Below are 20,269 nucleotides of genomic sequence, written 5' to 3' on the forward strand. Positions count from 1 at the left end.
CCCTCCCTTCCAAACCCTCCTCCCCCGTGGCCCCCGCCCCCTCTGCCCCAGGGGCCACCCTTCTTCTGGATTCTTGAATCTCGACGGCTACTTACCAATGTCCAATGCGGCTTTCTGCGCCGCCGCTCCGCTGTTGACCACCTTGTGACCTTGTCGACATTCATCATGAACAACTTTTTGCGAAGGCGCCAAACGGTAGCTGTGTTCTTCGATTTGGAGAAGGCTTATGATACCTGTTGGAGAGGAGGTATCCTCCGCACTATGCACAGGTGGGGCCTACGCGGTCGCCTGCCCCTTTTTATTTTCCTTTTTAACGGATCGAATGTTTAGGGTACGTGTGGGTTCCGTATTGTCCGACGTCTTCCTCCAGGAGAACGGAGTGCCTCAGGGCTCCGTCTTGAGCGTAGCCCTTTTTGCCATCGCGATCAATCCAATTATGGATTGCATTCCACCTAATGTCTCAGGCTCTCTCTTTGTCGATGACTTCGCGATCTACTGCAGTGCCCAGAGAACATGCCTCCTGGAGCGCTGCCTTCAGCGTTGTCTAGACAGCCTATACTCATGGGGCGTGGCAAATGGCTTCCGGTTCTCTGAAGAGAAGACGGTTTGTATCAACTTTTGACGATATAAAGCGTTCCTTCCGCCATCCTTACATCTCGGTCCCGTTGTTCTCCCATTCGTGGAAACAACTAAGTTTCTAGGGCTCACGTTGGACAGGAAACTTTGTTGGTCTCCGCATGTCTCTTATTTGGCGGCCCGTTGTACACGTTCCCTTAGTGTCCTCAGAGTTCTTAGTGGTTCATCTTGGGGAGCGGATCGCACTGTCCTGCTTCGCTTGTATCGGTCCATAGTCCGATCGAAGCTGGATTATGGGAGCTTCGTCTGCTCGGCCATCCCTCTTACGCCGTCTCAACTCCATCCATCATCGGGGGTTACGTCTTGCGACCGGAGCTTTCTACACTAATCCTGTCGAGAGTCTTTATGCTGAAGCTGCCGAATTACCATTGACCTACCGGCGCGACGTACTGCTGTGTCGGTATGCCTGCCGGCTGTTGTCTATGCCCGACCACCCCTCTTACCAGTCGTTCTTCGCCGATTCTCTCGACCGTCAGTACAGGTTGTATGTGTCTGCCCTGCTGCCCCCCGGAGTCCGCTTCCGTCGCCTGCTTCGACAATTGGATTTTGCCCCTCCCTACCACCTTCAGAGAGGGTGAGAGCCCGACACCAACTTGGCTCCAGGCTCCGGTTCATATTTATCTCGACCTCAGCTCACTCCCGAAGGAGGGTACTCCGGCTGCAGTGTATTGCTCACGGTTTGTCGAACTTCGTGCTCGACTTGCCGGTCACACCTTTATTTACACCGATGGCTCCAAAACTGACGATGGTGTCGGCTGTGCCGTTGTCGTCGGGGCCGCCACCTTTAAATACCGGCTCCTCGACCAATGTTCCAGCTTTACGGCCGAGCTTTTTGCTCTCCATCAGGCCGTTCAGTATGCCCGCCGCCACCGCCATTCATCGTATGTACTCTGCTCTGACTCACTCAGTGCTCTTCAGAGCCTTGGAGCTCCCTATCCGGTCCATCCCTTGGTTCAACGGATACAGCAGTCCCTCCATTCTTTCGCTGATAATGGTTCTCCTGTCAGCTTTCTGTGGGTGCCTGGGAATGAGGCTGCAGATGCTGCAGCCAAGGCTGCAGTCCTCCTGCCTCGGCCAGCCTCCCATTGTGTTCCGTCACCTGAAATTCTTGGGGATGTTTGTAAGAGGCTTGTGTCGTTGTGGTGGGATGCTTGGTCATCCATCCAAGGAAACAAGCTCCGGGCAGTAAAACCGCTCCCAACTGCTTGGACAACCTCCTCCCGACCATCTCGGCGAGAAGAGGTCCTTCTGACCAGGTTGCGGATTGGGCATTGCCGGTTTAGCCACCGCTACCTAAAGCCACCGCTACCTGCTCTCCGGCGACCCAGCCCGCAGTGCCCTTGTGGTCAGGCATTAACAGTGCGTCATGTTGTATTGTCGTGTCCCCGCTTTAGTCAATCTCGTGTTGTCCTGTCCCTGCCATCTACTTTACCGGATATTTTAGCTGATGACGCTCGAGCAGCTGCTCGTGTTCTGCGTTTTATAACTTTGACTGGCTTGTCCAAAGACATCTTACTTTTTTACTTATTTTATCTGCCTCTTTGTCAAGCCTTTCTGGTGTCCCCCCCTCCCCTTGAGTTTTACTAGATTCCATGTGCTCTAACAACTGTGACTGGGCGCTAATGACCTCAATAGTTGAGCGCCCTTAAACCCCACAAAAAAAAGTGCCGGTTACCGGCACGCCTTCCCGCTCGGGAAGCAGCGCGTTAAACGGCGCGGCCAACAGGGTGGTAGCCATAGACTTGTGTGTGTGTGTGTGTGTGTGTGTGTGTGTGTGTGTGTGTGTGTGTGTGTGCAAAACTCTGATGACGGCCTGTTTCGGCGAAAACTTTGTTTCACAGTATTTTCGTTGCACCTATCTGCGATTCGGCATCTCTGCTATATGGTGAGTTGCAACTATCCTTCTTCTATAATTCATTATTCGATTCTGGCTGTTCCATCGTTTTACTGAAGATAAGTGGGATATAGAGAATACGGTTTGCATAAACAAAGAACTGGGGGACTATGCATAAGTGTGTACAAAACTTCTGCTGCTAACTTAGCCATCAGTGACTGAGAAAATAAAGAATTTCGGAATCAGTGTGCACAAAAGTGGGGAACCCGTTACAGCGTACAGAGAATTAATACTCTGACGGATAACACAACAACCAGCGACTAGCAAACTCTGCACACAGATTTGCATCAAGGTATTAATTCTGTAAGAGTTATTTGAGTGAATCGATTACTGAGATAGTGCACTTCAAAAGATAATTTGTAGTGTAACGAGGCAAAGCTCAAATCTAATGATACCGTAAGTCACCAGAATTGTTTCAAACAACATTCACTTAGGCAAATAATTGAAACTATCGGAGGTAGAGTTGTAATTTAACGCGACGCAAAGGAACCTACGCTGCTTAAAGAACCGTCAAAACACAATAAAACCGAACTGTGTAATTATCAAAATTTAACATACAAAATGGTTCATCTTCAACTCACTCAAATTAAAAAGTCGTCATACTTCATTGAAGGCAACTGTTCGTCACAAGAAGTGTGTTAATAAGTGCTGGGCTTCAATTTTTCTTTCAGTATAAGAGACATAGCAAAGTAACATTCTGCTTCGAGAATTTGATTTAGAATAATGACTGTAAAGTGAAATTAACCCCTTTCTGGAACGGTGCAGAATCTTATAGTTCACTAATTTCTTATCTTTCCTTTCTTAAATTATTAATTTTGACCAAATAAGGCCGTAGATGAAGATTGTCAACGGATACAGTGTTGGCAAGGTAAGATATGTTGCAGTTTTTTAAAAACAACCCAGCTTATCAATCCTGATCGCAGGCTTATCGGTATGCGAGAAACAGTTTATCTGCAATTAGAGATTTCCTCGAAATCTCGCATACTAAGTCAGAGGCGTCGAAGTGGCCCAACGTACTTCGTGGATCTAGTTTGAATAGGTAATACAGTGTGTCCACAAAGATCTTACAGCCTAACACCACTCGCTGTTTCCCTGTCGCTATGTTTAAATGTGAAATTCGACAAATGTTAGCTACTCTGAAGGAATTAAGACAGTTTGCATCGTGCGGAGTTGTCCATCTAAAGGTCACGCAACACGTATGTCGCAGAAAAATAGGTGGAGGAATGTTAAAGTAATATAAAGTAAATGTTTTAGTGCTGAAGTAATTCTATCTCTGTACAGTAGGATTACGTTTAATTCAGATTTTAACGACTCTAAGAGAGTGAGCTAACGGCCTGAAATTATAGTTATCCGGAAGAGGAAGCAAGCAGCACATTGCTACTTAGACTGGAAACCCAGCGGAACAATCCCGCTGATTGTAAAGTTGTTACGGGACACGGACGTGGTTGGCAAGCCGTCCTTAACCGTACCAGCTCCCGCGACGGGAGCAACGCTCTGGGCTAACCAAGGCCGCAGGCTTGTCCCGCTCGTTAGCGTCACACGCGCCAGCGGCAGCGCGCCAGGTAACTCCGGGGTTCTCGCCAGATAGCTAGCCGATCGCAGCTGGGTAATTCACATAGGTGCGCTATGCCGGGAATGCCTTTACTCGTAGCCGTCAGCCTTGCGAGTCCCGCACGTATGCGTGCGTGTACGTACTTGCGATGTGCAGCGGAATTTATCGAAAACCTTTATCGGTGTCTTTGATTAGTGCGACTCAGTATTCTCCTTAACATTAATCCGATATTTTTTGACGGTGCATGTTGAAAGGCTGTGTTTGCCTTCCTGAACTGTTAATTTCTCGTAACCCCCGTGCAAACCAGCCATTCGTGCTTGTTGTAATTAACGCTGCTGACAACGGATTTAAACATTTTAAAACTTTCTTTAGGTAATGCAGTACATGGGACAGGGATGAATGGCCTACAGTTGTAAAAATACTGCCAATAGGTTTATTTTTGAGCCATTGCAGTCTTTACTCGTCGGGTTAATGTTGCCTTTAGCCCTGAAATGACATTTCAGTTTCTTCTGACGCTCCTGAAACACACATACGTACTGCCAGCGAGAAGATTCCACTTTTGCAGTCGTTAGGGCAAGAGTTCGGCTTTATGCTTTGGAAGATCTAAATGCCTAATCATATCACACTGATTTAGTACTGTATGACTTTTGTGTGGTTCTTCAGATGTTGGTGTAAATGTAGGGTCAGTGTCACTGGCAGATAATTGCCCTTTTGCTGCTGTACATGCGTCGATTCAACACAATCACTATTACTGCGTGATGGTGGTACACACACGAAACTGGCCCGTTTTTTAGTCAGGACTTTAAACATAACCCCCTCTTTCTCCTCGATGAACTGCAATCCCTCGCCAGGAACTCCATGGCAAATGAAAGATGGGATTTCAGGGTATACCTCGTCCTCTTCGTACTGACTCCTTTCCTCAAGGGCGCTGCCATACAAAAATAGCAATTCGATGTATGTTTTTTGGGTTCACGCCAAATGGCCACACACACACACACACACACACACACACACACACACACACACACACACACCATGGAGACCATTTTACCATGGATCCAAGCATACATTGCGGACGAACACGAGGTGCAACATGTGTGTGGAGCCCACGAATTATCTTGGTCGCAAATTCGACACCCAATAATTAGTAGTGAAACTAAGTTTATTGCTATAGATGGTCCTGTATTTCCTAGTAATGTTAATAGTAAGTGTCCTGCAATTATATTTGCTGCTAGTCGTACTGCTAGCGTACCTGGTCGAATGACATTTCTAATTGTTTCAATTAATACTATAAATTATATTAATGCAGGTGGTGTTCCTTGAGGAACAAGGTGTGTAAATATGTGATTGGTATGGTTAATTCATCCAAATAACATAAATCTTAATCATATAGGTAGAGCAATTGCAAATGTTAATGCTAAAAAATGCTTGTTTCACTGCTTTATAATCTCTTTCGGCTTGAACGACAATGACATCTGCACAAATGTAACGTTGGTTACTGCTGGTGCGGGCCACTTTTGTGAAAGCCTTCACTCGTGCAGTAACAATTCATCACATCCATTTAGTGACTGCCGCTACGATACTTGTTGCAGTAACAAGCAAACTAACGCAGCAGCAGAGCAGGCAGCAGTGACAAATTGCAAAATTGCATACGGTATCTACCTTCGACAATCCTCACGTGACGTTGGTGTGTGCACGATTTAACAGTGTAAAGCAGTAGTGCCAAATTTTACAAGAAGCGCCAATCACTCACTTTCGGTAGAGGACCCTTGTCACATTGCCTTTGCATGTAGCTTACAGAACCCTGAGGTAGGAGACAATTTTAACCTTCGTATTCATCCCTAGATAATCTAAATGTATAAAACAAGCTAAATTAGTTCCAAAAAGTGGAAATTTGTGGACCAGTTTTTAGGAGATGGTAATCGATCTGAGAACATTAAAACGTATTCCTACCACGTCAAGGCAGTGCAAATCACAGTAACGTTTCCTGTCGCAAAAATATCTTAATGTCAGTCAGTGTGATGGAAATGCAGGGCATAGAAATTGTAGTGAGAGAGATTAATGCAGACACAAAGCAAACTGTGTACATTAAGAGTAAAATTAAAATTAAATCACCTAAAACTTCTAAACTGAGGAAGTTGCAACTGCAAATATAAATGTTAAGAAATACCCCAGTGGGGTTGTTTTGTACCGATATCATTCGTAAGCAGTAAGGGAAATGTTTTACCAGAATTTCCGTTATATCTGTTGCACGTAGCTGTTGTAATAAGACATTTCGGAACGTGTTCGTCGGCGCATCAAGCCAGATTTCGTTGGAAGTTTGTGTACGCATCATTGGTGTCGCGCGCAGACGGACTTAATGATTCTTGTAACAGTTTTAGCGGAAATGTCAGACTTAAGGTGCTTCCGAGAGAACTGTGCAATGTAGCTAAGCAGTAAGCTGCTAGCCCTATCGTCCGCTATCTCCACGTACCGTGGGTGGTAAGACTGAGGTGCCAACTGCTCACGCTTGCACGGGAATGCGTACACCACAGTGCCCCTCCCCCCCCCCCCCCTCTCTCTCTCTCTCTCTCTCTCTCTCTCTCTCTCTCTCTCTCTCTCTCTCTCTCTCTCGTAAACACAGCCAGGATGCAAAGTCAGCAGAGGCGGGAATGCGGTTGCAGACAGGACTGAACGAACAGTAGCAAACACGTTTCGAGCCACCTGATGCATTGGTTAACGCACTGAACTTGTATGTCTACTTCCGTCTATCCAGATTTAGGATTTACAATTCTACATAACCACTAAACGCGAATGCTGGACGATTCGTTTTAAAAGAACATGGCCGATTTCAGGGCCCGACTGTCCCATATTCGTGCTTGTTCTACCACTTAAAGACCTTGTCGTTGCAGGAGTAACCCGTGCAGTTGTGCTGCCTCCACCGCATATAGAGCTGGGAAAATGAGAATAAAGGTGGGACCGTCCGTAGGCATTCGGGCAGTCATGTTTTCCTCGATGCACTCGCAAATGGAATTAGACCGCGTCATACAGATGCGAATTACCGAAGCGCTGTATACCGACACTCGGAGTATATTTTTTATCGTAGACGTTGAAGAGGACGCAAAAACCATCCTCTTCCTTTTGTAGTTTGAAAAGCGTGTGACGTATACGACGGAACACGTACTCATCACTATTCAGATTGATGTCTTTCGTCAATTTGACAAGTGACCAGTGCACATTCCACGATAGACTTACCATTGTTGCAATACAATTAACGATTTACGTCGTTACCTGACAGTTTTCTACTGCTGAGTTGCTCTTCAAAACAGCATCCTATACGAGCAAACCAGCTGCGTCTTTACCGGTAATTTCTCATATTGTAGGTACATGCAGGGATGCTTTAAAAAAAAGAAATGGCTCAATGCAGTCATAGGGTCGAATTGCCGAGTCTGCTTTCCTGTCCCGCAACTAATTTGCTGTAAATAATAAACTGTAGCTGTGATTCTGCAGTCAAGTAGTCGAGGTATTGGCCAAGATTACGAGTTAATGAAATACACACAAATACAAAATAAAAGTGAAATGAATAATTGAATAGCAGGATTCTGTTCTAACGTCTATAATTCATGTGGATAACAATTTATATTGAATGTTTATTCAGAAAGGGACATCTCAAATAAACAAGTCCTATGATATTCAGAGACGGAGAATACCCTTATCAAATGTAGTATAGTTTCGTTGAGCGGCAGCAAAATCCCCAAATTAAATTGTAATCAAAGATACACGAAAACTGAAGACCATTGCGTGATCACTATATATGAAGTATTCACCAGCTCAAAACAGTTAACATGATGATTTACATACTAACACATAAGATACAAAGAATAGTAACTCGTTCTCGATCCTTACTTCCTTTATACAATCGGATAAAGTTAGTCCTACACAGGTGCACATTGACCCATCGAAATAGTATGGTAGCGGCAGTTTACCGCCCAGAATCTGTCAGCCACACGACCGAATAAAGCACTAATCGCAGGCATGTCTGCCTTGAAAACCAAACTTAAATGTTTCTCCAGAATCGCTCCCGTGGTCCCTTCACCCGGAAGGCCAGTCTGCTCTTGAGTCCCTATTGTTCCGCTACTGTCTGCGTTTCCATTAGCTGAAGGGTGTCTCTCGCCAAAATACATCGTTCTAACCTTCTAGACACAGAATTTGTCTCAAATGACTACTTTCCAGACTAATATATTAAAATATGTATTTAAAGAAATATAAAACATTCAGTCACACTAAGACCATTAACAATAAATACAAAGATTTGTCGACAAATACGGTAAGTAGGTATTCTCGTACACGTGAGCTTGTGATGAACGTCGTTAAATATTGTTTAAATTGTTATTTAGGCCTGTTTGACAGAAGCATCTTCCGCCACTCTTATAAAGGTAGTGTCAGCTAACACATGAGATTGAGCACCTCTTAAATTACCATGATTTTCTATTATCAGTGGTGATTAATATTTAAATAAAGTTACTGGAGAAATAGTAAACTGTTAATTACATAAATACACAAGACAGTGTGTTATTAATGCTGTATTCATTTTCCGTGTAATTTTTGAGGATACGATGTTCTGACATACTTCCATAATAAAAAAATATGAACTTAATAAATCAAATAATATACAGATGTGTAGCCTTTAGGGATAATAGCTATAGTGCAATGCTGTCACAAGAAGCTATAGGCACACATATAAAACAAAAGTAATAAATATTACAAAGAAAAAATGCTATGGCCACCCACATGAATATGCTTAGACTCGAGTGTTGCCGAGATACGCCCATGCCCGTGCGAGCGAATAGTGTAGCAACAACAGTAGGTGTAGTTGCAGTTAGTCGTCAAAGTTTTTCTCGGGATGCCAGTAACATGTCTGGTAATGTTAGCTGGAAGTTACTCACTTTGAACTTCAGTTGATTCCTCTTATTTTTAATTCTTTTCAATGTTTTATTTCTACAATTCAAGAGTTTCCAGATAACAGGTCTAACATTCGTAGCAGTATATTGTTACACTTGGCCCTTTCGAAGTTGCTTGCAACAACTGAGGCGAGGGGGGCATACTTGTACGCCTATGTGGTTACCACGGACTCCATTCTGCGGCGAACAGACCCAATAGGCCTCTGGTACAATACGCGTCATACGAATATCTAAAGTCATTTTTATATTTGGGACATCAGTCAATTCTGTTCTGATCTTAAACAATAAAAGTGGTAAGAACGATCGCCCTTTTGAACATATGGTATTTCTCCGATTTGCTGTGACTATTCAATTGGCCCAGTGTGCACCCCATCCCCCAGTCACGCGTCCTAAAACTCAGCAGTTATCATTGCAATTCAGGTTATGGAAAGCCGAAATTGGAACAGTAATCGTAGCTACGGGAAAAAGAGAAGCTACCTGTAGTTCTTATTGTCGGTATCGTTTGATCTGCTCCGTTGAAGAATGAATGAAAGACTTTTTAGTAAGATCACACGCTACTAGAACGAGTGTATTAATTTTCGTTTTTTATCTACACGTATTGTAGTGAATAGTCTGGGTTGTCGATATTCACCATGGCTAAGTCTGAAATGAGATGTACCAAGCGGCAGTAATGACAGTGTGTCCCTGTCGTGGCATATTTCACAAAAAGCAACAGGACTCCAAAAGCGGTGTCGCCCAGGACACCTTTATAACTCACTCGTACAGTGTTACAGCCCTGAAATAGGCGCTACATAACAATCACCAAACGTTTTCGAAAGCCATATGTCATTAGATCAGCAAATGGCAAATGTGGGTGGTTGCCATCTCAAAACCTGTTTTATAGTCATGTACTGTAATTCCTAAGTTACGGTACAGATTGTCATCGTGAGGTAGGGAGACAAATGCCGTTTTTGTTCTCTCAACATTTAACGCTGACCCATAGAAGTAGCCCCTGTACAAGTAAATCGGATTTCTTGTCTGTAACAGAGCGACTGCCTTCAGCGCTGAGTGGCTGTCAGAGGTAGCTTGTGTGTTCCGTACGTCCAAACTTATGGCCACTAGACAGGGATGTAAAAAATATTTCAGCAGGATACATTAATGATTTGTTCGTAGATAATTGTTGTGCAGGTCTTGTAAGTCGTCACGTGGGTGTTGTGGATGCAGTCAATTGCACGCAGTCGGTGACGTAACAGCATCAATGTCAGACGATTTAGATATCCTTCGATTAGAAAATACAGAAGGTAGTTTTATTCAAACTTTGCCAACAGTTTCGACGGATGCAAACCAGTCCTCTTCAGAAGTACGTGTAAATAAAAAAACTTTCAAAATTTAACTTATTAAAAGATAGGTCAGATGGGGTAATCACAAAATCTCTCGATCTTTTAGGGAAAGCAGATAGGTAATGGCGAAATGATTAATATTCAGACATTTAAATTATGCAGATAAGGATATTCTACTTGTGACACCATAAAATGCATAAGTGTACAGGGCTGTCGCAAATACAAATAAACTTGGCAAATTTTTGTAGATGCCTTGTACCCTACCTCACGTCTTAAACGCTAAGTACGTTCAAGTCGATGTCATCGGCTCTTTCTACAAAACTGGAAATCGCAGTTGAACTAAAACTTCAGCGATGAGGAGTGCACGCAATATGTTCTGTTTGGCTTCAACGAAAATTAATATACTCGTTCCAGTAGCGTGTGATCTTACTAAAGTGTTTCAATCATTCTTCTTCAACGGAACAGATCAAACGATACCTCGTGGTAGCGTTCGCAGGAAATAAGTATACTCGTAGTGCATGTCACCACGCCGCCTGAAAAGCTTTTCTTCTTTCCTCAGTCGATGTGTTTAAAGTAATTGTTTTTGTCAATGAACTAATTTTTAGACGACTATAAATGTTTAGTAGAATGGGATAACTAAAAACAGGATCTGACACGAATACTTGTCGGTGCTATTCTACTGTGAGTAACCTAAGTTTTTAAGTGGAGGAACATTGAATTTTTTAAGCATTTTCGATGAAAGTCCTACGCTGTTTTTCAAAGTGTGGAGTCCTTAGTACATCTGCCTAGAGATATTGGGCGAATGAAAGGTCAGTATTTTGTGTTAATCAGTGGATGTGGAATGAGAAATGTCAAAGTTTGTCAGATCAATTTCCAAAATTAAAATTCGCATATTTGCTTACGTTGCCCAAAACTACAGAGCAAAGCTTGTAAACAAAGTTGTTTCTAGGGGAGACTCGTTGAGGAGAAAGAAACCTAGTTATTTGTTCGAAAACTTCGTTGTTTCCCGGGAGCTAGCAATATAGTAAAGATTTTTCTGTGATTCATAATGTTAATCTGAGACCTGAAATCAGCCCATCAAATGGGCGAAGTGAATATTTTGTCCTTGCTGAAAACGCAAGTATTACTAGCGATCTTGTTTGGACGTGACTAATAATGACTTGTTCCGCGATTAAGATAGCTCATAAGTCATTCTCACTCTCGTTAAGGTAACATAAACATGGAACCTAAATAAGATATTGCATCTTGAAATTCACATATTCTAGTTTTTACCCACTTCCGAGCGGTAGTGGTTTTAATGAATCCAGTCATCGTTTCTGGGAACTTTGGGGATCTTACAAACATTTGAGCACTTTTTTATTGGATATTACCGCATGTATTGCTATTTTAATCTACTCAAACCATACGTGCAGTAATATCGTGCGTCCCTTACCCCAACCAAACTTAAATTCGAATATTCGTAAGGACACTTCCCTAAACGTTGGGAATATTGTGGTTTGTTAAAAAACTTAAGTTTTTCGTAATGTTGTACAGTTGCAGTTCGGTTGTTGAAAAGCTTTGGCACCGTGTATGTATTCTTGCACTTTCCTGACCCATGGGGAAGATAAGTAGATGTTAGGGAGGAATAAGGGGGAGAGAGAGAGAGAGAGAGAGAGAGAGAGAGAGAGAGAGAGAGAGAGAGATTTAAAATCGGACGAAATGGAGACATAAATATACATAGGACGCGCGGCGGCTGCCTACCGACACTTGACGTTTCCCGGAGCCCGGTCAATAATTAAACAGGTAATAATCGTGGCCCTCCGGCGTACACAGGAAGGTGATTTACGGGAGCGATAAAACGGAAATAGAGCGGTCTCCGGAGTCCCGGAGGTGTCGGGGCGGCTCAAAAAGCGGCTGGGAGTGTCCGCTGCCGCCGCAACAGCACGCAGGTGCGCCAAAGCCTCGGTAATTGATTTTGGCGTCTACTTGTTATCGTAGTGCATAAACAGTGGCCGAGCTGCCGCATCAGGTGCTCCGCTTAAGTCCTCTGCTAAGCTCCTCTCTGCCTGTGATTTGTGAACTGCCCCTCCCTCAGCGAACGAGCGTGCCGCCTGGTTCCCGCACGAATAACTACCTAATTTGTTCCCTCTACTTCATGTGCGTTATTACGGAGCGGGAAACGTGACGGGAGATACTTCTTATATTAAAAGCACGGGCGGAGGACTGTTTCAGATGGTATTCTGAATTAAAGATAATGCAAAATTTTATGCTCATAGCAGCTAAGACTTCTGACTTCGTTGGAATCCATAACGGAAAAGCGTTGTCGAGTGGTATTTTTATTTGCGCTTGTCGGCGCTTGAAATTCTCCAAGATGGCAGAGAACTCAAATTTTTCGATGAGTTGTTTCTGCTTGCTGTTGTTTAGGCTAAAACGTCTGCTACAATCCAGTTCATGAAAGAATAAAGGTGTAAATAATTACTTTAGCTCGGAAAGAGAATAATACTGATATCAGTTAAGATATAAAAGTCTGATAAATAGCACTATTAAATTCATGAGAAAGTTGAAACTTTCTTCTGGACAAAGCTTTTTGTTTCCGAAGTCGTAGTATTAAAAAAACTGCGTACATACTGATAGATTTTTGGGATTTAATATGTAAATAGTAAACATCTAATCATATCTAAATACAAATTAGGATGGTGAACATTAAGTCGTACCCTGATACAGTGTAACATAAGTTTAACAAAAGTACTGATTAGATATAAAATAAGATTTACAGTTAGAGTATACGAAAACGTTCAAACAAGGCAAAAATGGAACGCAGGATACACACTGGTAGTAACTGTAAGAGTTAAAAGTGGGGGACATATTGCTTAACATTCAGTTATAATGTAGTTTGACCACACTGCGAAAACAATTGCACTGTCGTAACTGAGTACACATCCACGGAAGTGAAAATACTGCCAAAACTAAATTGTAACTATTTAGTTTTGTTGATTTGCTTCTCTATGGTTCTTAAATTTGTTTTGTGAAAGAGACGTCGACGAGTTCTAATTAAAGATAAGTAATTGCACTAGGGGAGTAATCACCCATTGAAAGCGAGGCTTTGATTGGTAACAAATTTGAACGAATTTGTTTTCCCTTTTAATGTAAATTGTTTTCGCAGAATGAAATGCAAACATATTTGTTTTCTGTAATTAACAGAATGTTCAGTGAAATTAGATACCCGTTTATGGGGCCCTATTTGTTTCAATTCCATCGTTCGATTATTGTGTGTCAGAGGCGACTGGTTGATAAGATGCACATACCCTTACACGAATTTTGGTTTGAGCACCTGCTTTAATGGACGTAATGGTGTTGTTGATACCACTCCTTCGTCCGATCATTGAACGGACTTTCCCAGACAGCGGAAAGTGGACGTCCATCCAAAGTGCTTTTTGTTATTTTTCACGTACAGAATTCATAAGTAAAAGAAATAAAAATTTCACGGAAATCATTTCACTTTTCACGTCATTGCGCTAAATTTCCATTGGGGAGACATTGTGTTTCCGTCAACAGCAACATTTCACCTGTTCCGAAGTTTGTCTTATGCATTGTACATAATTGTGCAGGTCCATGATGGGTATTGCTTCATTTGTGTCCATTGTTACGAATTCGAGCAAATTTTATCAACAGTCTTGTTCCTAGGTTGTTGTTGTTGTTGTTGTGGTCTTCAGTCCTGAGACTGGTTTGATGCAGCTCTCCATGCTACTCTATCCTGTGCAAGCTTCATCATCTCCCAGTACCTACTGCAACCTACATCCTTCTGAATCTGCTTAGTGTATTCATCTCTTGGTCTCCCTCTACGATTTTTACCCTCCACACTGCCCTCCAATACTAAGTTTGTGATCCCTTGATGCCTCAGAACATGTCCTACGAACCGATCCCTTCTTCTGGTCGAGTTGTGCATTAGATTGGATGTGTAAAAAGAGTAATACATGTAGCAATGTCGAATGTAATATGCACCTATTACTCGCGTTTTCTGTCCTAAAGCCTGTATCGCTGCCTGTTGCGGATGTTTGTATCTGTGATCACGTGTTTGAATTAATTTATATTTTTCTTCAGTTTGCGCCTGTTAATGATATTAAGACTTGGATGCCTAAGATTATGAAGTACCTGCGACGTGCCTACCTGGTCCAAGGCTCGAGTGTAACCTTAGTCGCTATCTTCAGCACCGTAGAAATATAAAACCACGATTTGAAGAAAAAGTCTAAAACATAGCAAGTGCATTTCCATTAACTGTTAAGGTATGGAAACAAAACTATCAAGAATATGTGCGACTTATACCATTAGATCCACGACATGACAGTTACAGAACCCACAAAGCAACAATTACAGAAACTTGGCAGAGAAGTTGCTGACCGGTTACGTACTCAGTCATGTTCACTGACATAGTGTCAGTGATCTATAGTATCCGCCATTCTTTATACAAGGTCTCACTGCACGGGTCAGGTAATCTTCTGCCAGAATATGGAAGTGCAGATACTTCAAGGATGGACATCATTTCGCAATATAAAACTCACTACTGATGAAGCTACCCTGTTCAGTTTATCCTAAATATCCTGGAGCCGAGGTATGGTACATCTCATTAGTTTATCCGTTAGGCGTTCAGCTGTGCAGCAATTCAAGCTTGTAGTCACGACGACACCGCCTTAACAGATATGCGCCCCTAATTGGAAAATTGGAAGAAGCGATAATCATCCGAAAAAATTTGGATTTTGGCACAGTGTACAGCGGCGGTGTGTATATTACACTCTAAGGCATTTGCAGTTTCTAAACCATTATTTTTCCGCGCCCGGGGTTGTACTGGCACCAGTTTCGCGTTTACTTAGTTTGATGGCCTCCTCAGATCCGAGCTTCACATAATTCTGAACTTCCCCCTAGAACAAACAACGCGTGGATGCTGCCGCGTTTTTATTGAAACGCAAAACGTGGACTATTCTTTTGTGGTAAAGAAATCACGGGTGACGAGACTTAATGTTGTCAGTACGAATCTACCATAAAACGACAGAGGGCAGAGTTCACATAAATGGTCAACGCCTGGACGAAATACCCGACATTAAAGCTATTGTGGCGTGCGAATTGATCATCCCAAAGAAGGACTTTCCTGACAGTTTCAAATGGTTGTATAAACTCTGTGCATTGTACTCAATATTTCTCTATTTTATATTAATCCAATGTTGAAAATATTTAGTCTGATGGGGTGAAGTATATTGATGTTAGTAAAACGTTTTTCTGAGTACGTCCCACTGGCGAAAGTACACAGTGCTCACCATGTCAGTAGGACACGGATACTGATCTACATTTCTTCCCCATTAAATTTTTATACAGTTTGAACGACTTTACATCGCCGACACACCAACAATCGGAACACAAGTATATTACAGCGTGTAGCAGTGAGCACGACACTGCTAATCAGATTACCGCTGGCATCATGTATGCAAATCACAAGGGAAAGGATCAATTAGCGCTGCCTTATTTTAGCTACAGCAAGTCTGCACCAAGGCAGTACATTTGTTAAGTAGCTGTGCTTGGATTTGATTCAGCAGTTTCGTGGATTTATTTGGCAGCATTTTGTCGAGCTGTGGTATTGTATCGCATTTCTACACTCTCATTCTTGGGCCGTGTATATTATTGCAGTTTGTTGATTTGGTGTGCAAGAGTTTTTGAGGACTTCACCGTTAGCAGTTCCTGCGCTAGGTTTAGGTGTTTTGTTTGACCATCAGATTGAACTTTTTGCTTTCGTAGAGATCAATAGAAATATATTTTCAGTGTCAAGAGTAAAAATTACACCATTAGAAGTTGAATAGCTTGTAGTACCTACAGCTAGAGTATCATTTAACGTGCTTATCATACCTAAAGTTTTCTATAGATTTGAGAGCACTTTCGATACTTCCATGTCATGTAACGCAATAGCAAGAAATGGTCATTATGGGAAATGTTTATAAGTACTATTGCAAAATATGTAATTTAAAAACCAGCGCGCAAGGTAATTTTTTTCAGGCTGATAAAGATGCTTTAGTAAATTTAAGCGTAACGCCAAACACACACTGTACACACACGATCTCAGTATTATTAATATAACAGTGGTATCACTGGACACTCGACATAAAGAAAAATGTAGAGCTCTCCGGAAAATAGTTTATTGGTATTTTAATAGCAAGTTGGCAGCTACAATGTCTAGTGTTTACCTTGAGTAGCTGCTGCAGTGCTTTTTTCCGGACGTAAACATCGTCATGGGTTTATTCTGGCCGGAAGTAAAATTTTCTTGCCGTTGGATAAAACATACTTGGAACTGTTACTGCTGCACAATTCTTGATATACCGCCAGGTATTCGTTTGACGAAGGAAACGGATGCTACTTCTCTAAATGCTTGTGAATGTTTTTACTCGTAGAAAAGTAGTGGTGAATAACACGCATTGAGCCAAGATTTCGATATTCAGATTTTTTGCTACAGCCTTATAAAAATGTGTATTGATACTCCGGTTTACACTCTCTAAACATGCTTCGTTGTAGCAGAAACTTTGGTAGTGTCGGTTTACTAATTTTTAACGTCTAATTCACTCATGAATATGCAGAACACGCAGGTAAATGTTGTAAGTCGTGGGCTTTTTCATTATAATTCTAATTCGGATAGGGGCTATGTTAATGACCAAGAGGCACGCACATGCTATTGCCTGTGTGAACAAAGGATCTTCTATCGGCAGGTGGTAGGGTTAAGCTTCTCTCTCTCGTTGCAAATACATCGTTTACCAAATTTTAAGATACTTCTAGGATATTAGTGTTGCCTATTTCAGTTGTTAACAGATCTGCGTTGAGGACAATGTTATAAGAAATGATTTTCGCTGTGAATATTTCTTAAAATTCCCTTGTTACCACGATATTTTCCGCTAGGTGCAGAACTGTTTATAACGCCGTTTTTGGTATCCCCATCACACGTCTCAATACAAAGCAAATTAGAGATGTTTCATGAACAGTAGTTTTTCCCGACTCAGTGTAGCAATTGATGGGCGCAGGAGCATTGCGCGAGCCATGGACGTTGAACATATTAGTATACAACATCTTGACGGCGAATAAGCCGCTGCGTATCAGTTACGGTTTCTCGATGTTATTCAGGCTTCCTGCTGCTTTCTCTCTGAAACACGTTGCAGGAAGATGCGTCAGCGCCATATTGGCTGTTGAATCTTTATAGTCAACTCATCTGTCGCCTTTAGCGCCGTTCGTCAAAGCTAGGTCTCCACTTCTGTAAGATACAGAATTACGAGACTAAAAATTCGATCGCTGTGTGTGTGTGTGTGTGTGTGTGTGTGTGTGTGTTTTGTAATACAGTTCTTTTGTTACAGCGAGGCTCCGACGACCTCTTGTCGCAGACGGGCGCAGTGAGCAATGGCTCAGTAATGAGTCCGCAGCCAAATCATGCGGACAACAACAATGACGCCAAGAAGGTAAGAAACTGAATTTAGTATCCAGATACAAAAAGGTCGCATGATAACTAATAGCCACTTAGTATTTAAGGCGTGGTATTTTCAGTCATCAGCGAAATGCGCTCTATTGCGACGTCGTAAGTATGCAAGTGCAGCGTAGGGAGTAGAGAATAAAATACACCCTTTGGCTGAGTTCGGATCCACACTACATTTCGTTTTTAATTCTCATCAGAATTTTTCACAGCAGATAGTATTCGGTTTCATTTGAGCCTTTAGATGTCCTAGTCACACTATTGTGTGTAAAGATTGCCCGTAGAAATTGTTTGCGTAAAAACAAAATGATTTCAAGTAGGTTTTATTATGTGCATATGAAAGTATTCCCTGTTCGTTGCATCTGCTTATCGAAGACAGTCATTACATCCCAGTGCGTATTGAAGGCATTTTCGATCCAAGGGTCGAAGAAAATAAGGCGCAGATGCCTAGAAAACAAGGGCGGCGGTCAAAGCATTCATTGTGTAAAAGACAGCCGCGAAACAGAAGGGATGTTAGATTACGAAACTGCACACACTACCGATAAGAAAGCATAACCATTCAACTCAGATATATAAAGGTATACCGAGCGTGTTGTAAATTAGCGTTCTCTTCAAATCTTTATCGTGTCTCACTGATTAATTAGCGTCGCTTGTAATAACTTTCGTTACCAGATAGGTAAAGACATCAAAATGCTAGTGTGGCTGCCCACCGATGACTTTAAAACGCTTTGTTTTTGTATGTCCGCTATGTGTGGACGCCTAAATGTTTCCCTGTCTGATCAAAATTTTCAGTTTTTGATGTATACGCATCGAAGACCGCCTGTACACGGTATGGTTAAATGCTTATTTGTACTGTCCAGGGAAACTTACGAAAACAAGTTTTAATTTTAGTTCTTTTTTCGTGTGATTTGTGTAGCATTATACATGTGGGAGTCTTTATGAAGTGGGAATTGATTGTAAAATAAAATGTTAGCGTTGCTTTTGGACACCTAAACGCTAAGTGCAGGGAAGGAAGTATCTAGACGAAAGGTGTAATGTTATATGTATTATGACGTGCAATATTATTGGAATACTGTCAGTAACATGTACACAATTGCCGAATCAACTCACTGATACATTTCGTAGTTCGCATAAAAGTTAAAAGAAAGATACAAATTTAGTTACTACATCTGTAACAAATTGAAGCACGCCATTTTAGCCATAAAATAATGTAAAACTTTGGCATGTTGAAGTAGCCCTGATTGTTAACTTCCGATTCGGCCATTATCAGTTATTTCCTTAACCTCACATTTTCATGAAACTGTCTTTGGAGAGGAACGATTTCTGAGAGAAACAGGAACGGCGAAAATGCGTCAGATGACAGTAAATTTTAATGATACTACAGCACTGCTTTTGTTACGTTTTTTGGACTCTTAAGAAACAGAACTGTTTACAAGTTGCTCTCTTCACAATTGAGCTGTTAGATGCCTGGATGAACACGAACCTGTTCGTGTCCGTTGGAATTCTGACTGCTGCAGTATCTACGCTGTAGAGTTCGGGGACAGTTGCTTGTTGCGCTCCACATATCATATCCGCATCGAGGTCGAAGTATTCACAGTTTGTCACTGCGAATAGAGTGGGACGAATTCGAACTAGCCGAAACTGTGTGAGCTTCGTCGCTGTGGGAACGCTTACAGCTGATGTCCTGTAGAGGCTGTTGAGAGAACGCGCAAGTGAGTCAATTTGCGTTATTTCCGAGGGCAAGTGAAACTGGCAAGTAATGCAGCAGACTGCTCAGATGATTTGTATTAATCTGTCACGGTAATTCATTTAATTTATAATACTTCAGTATGCGACCACCTTAGAAATACAGTACTGCTTTTGTTCGCTAATGAACCCACGACGTAAAAGAAAAGCGCCCAGCGGGAGATGGTTCGTAATATTTTAATTATTAAACGCTCTTGGTATTGCATAATACACCGGTGGCAGGCCACATGATACGCCTTACTGAAATTGTCAATTCGGTTGTGAGTGCTGTAAGCTGCGCGCTCGCTTTCGTTACGTGCTGCTGTTCCGTGAGTCATTCTAGCGTTCTGGTCACTCATTTAATTTGAAACTCAAATGGAGTAATGTTGTTTTTTTTTTTGCATGTTTTGTCAAAACTTGTAATAATCTTTCGACTTAGTCATCTGTATTGAAGAAAAAAGGGTCCACATCAGTTCTATTTCTCCAAAGTAGCTTGGGACTGCATAGATTTCGTCATTGGCTCATTTGTCACTCGATTCGTTACGTCACTCAGTATATATGTCGTTGTCGATCCTCAGGTTTGATTCAGAATATCAGCCTTATTACATTACCAATTCTATATTACCATATGTTTGGTCGTAAAATGCTTGCATAAATAACTATATAGGGGAAATAACTTTTGTAAACGAAGTGGCGCACTGTCTCCAGCGAGGTACTAGTCTATTAAAGAAA

General features: G+C 42.0%; 1 protein-coding gene across 4 annotated transcripts in view; it reads left to right on the forward strand.

The window, feature by feature from the left end:
* Positions 1–20,269, forward strand: part of LOC124794879 (polypyrimidine tract-binding protein 1) — a 264,872-nt gene that overhangs the window by 19,656 nt on the left and 224,947 nt on the right. For all 4 annotated transcript variants that reach the window (XM_047258570.1, XM_047258579.1, XM_047258586.1 and 1 more), the window contains exon 2: positions 17,700–17,801. In XM_047258570.1, coding sequence (XP_047114526.1) covers positions 17,700–17,801 — 102 coding nt within the window. The remainder of the gene's footprint in view (positions 1–17,699; positions 17,802–20,269) is intronic.

Source organism: Schistocerca piceifrons, chromosome 1, assembly GCF_021461385.2.
Source record: "Schistocerca piceifrons isolate TAMUIC-IGC-003096 chromosome 1, iqSchPice1.1, whole genome shotgun sequence".
In the NCBI taxonomy this organism is placed as follows: Eukaryota; Metazoa; Arthropoda; class Insecta; order Orthoptera; family Acrididae; genus Schistocerca; species Schistocerca piceifrons.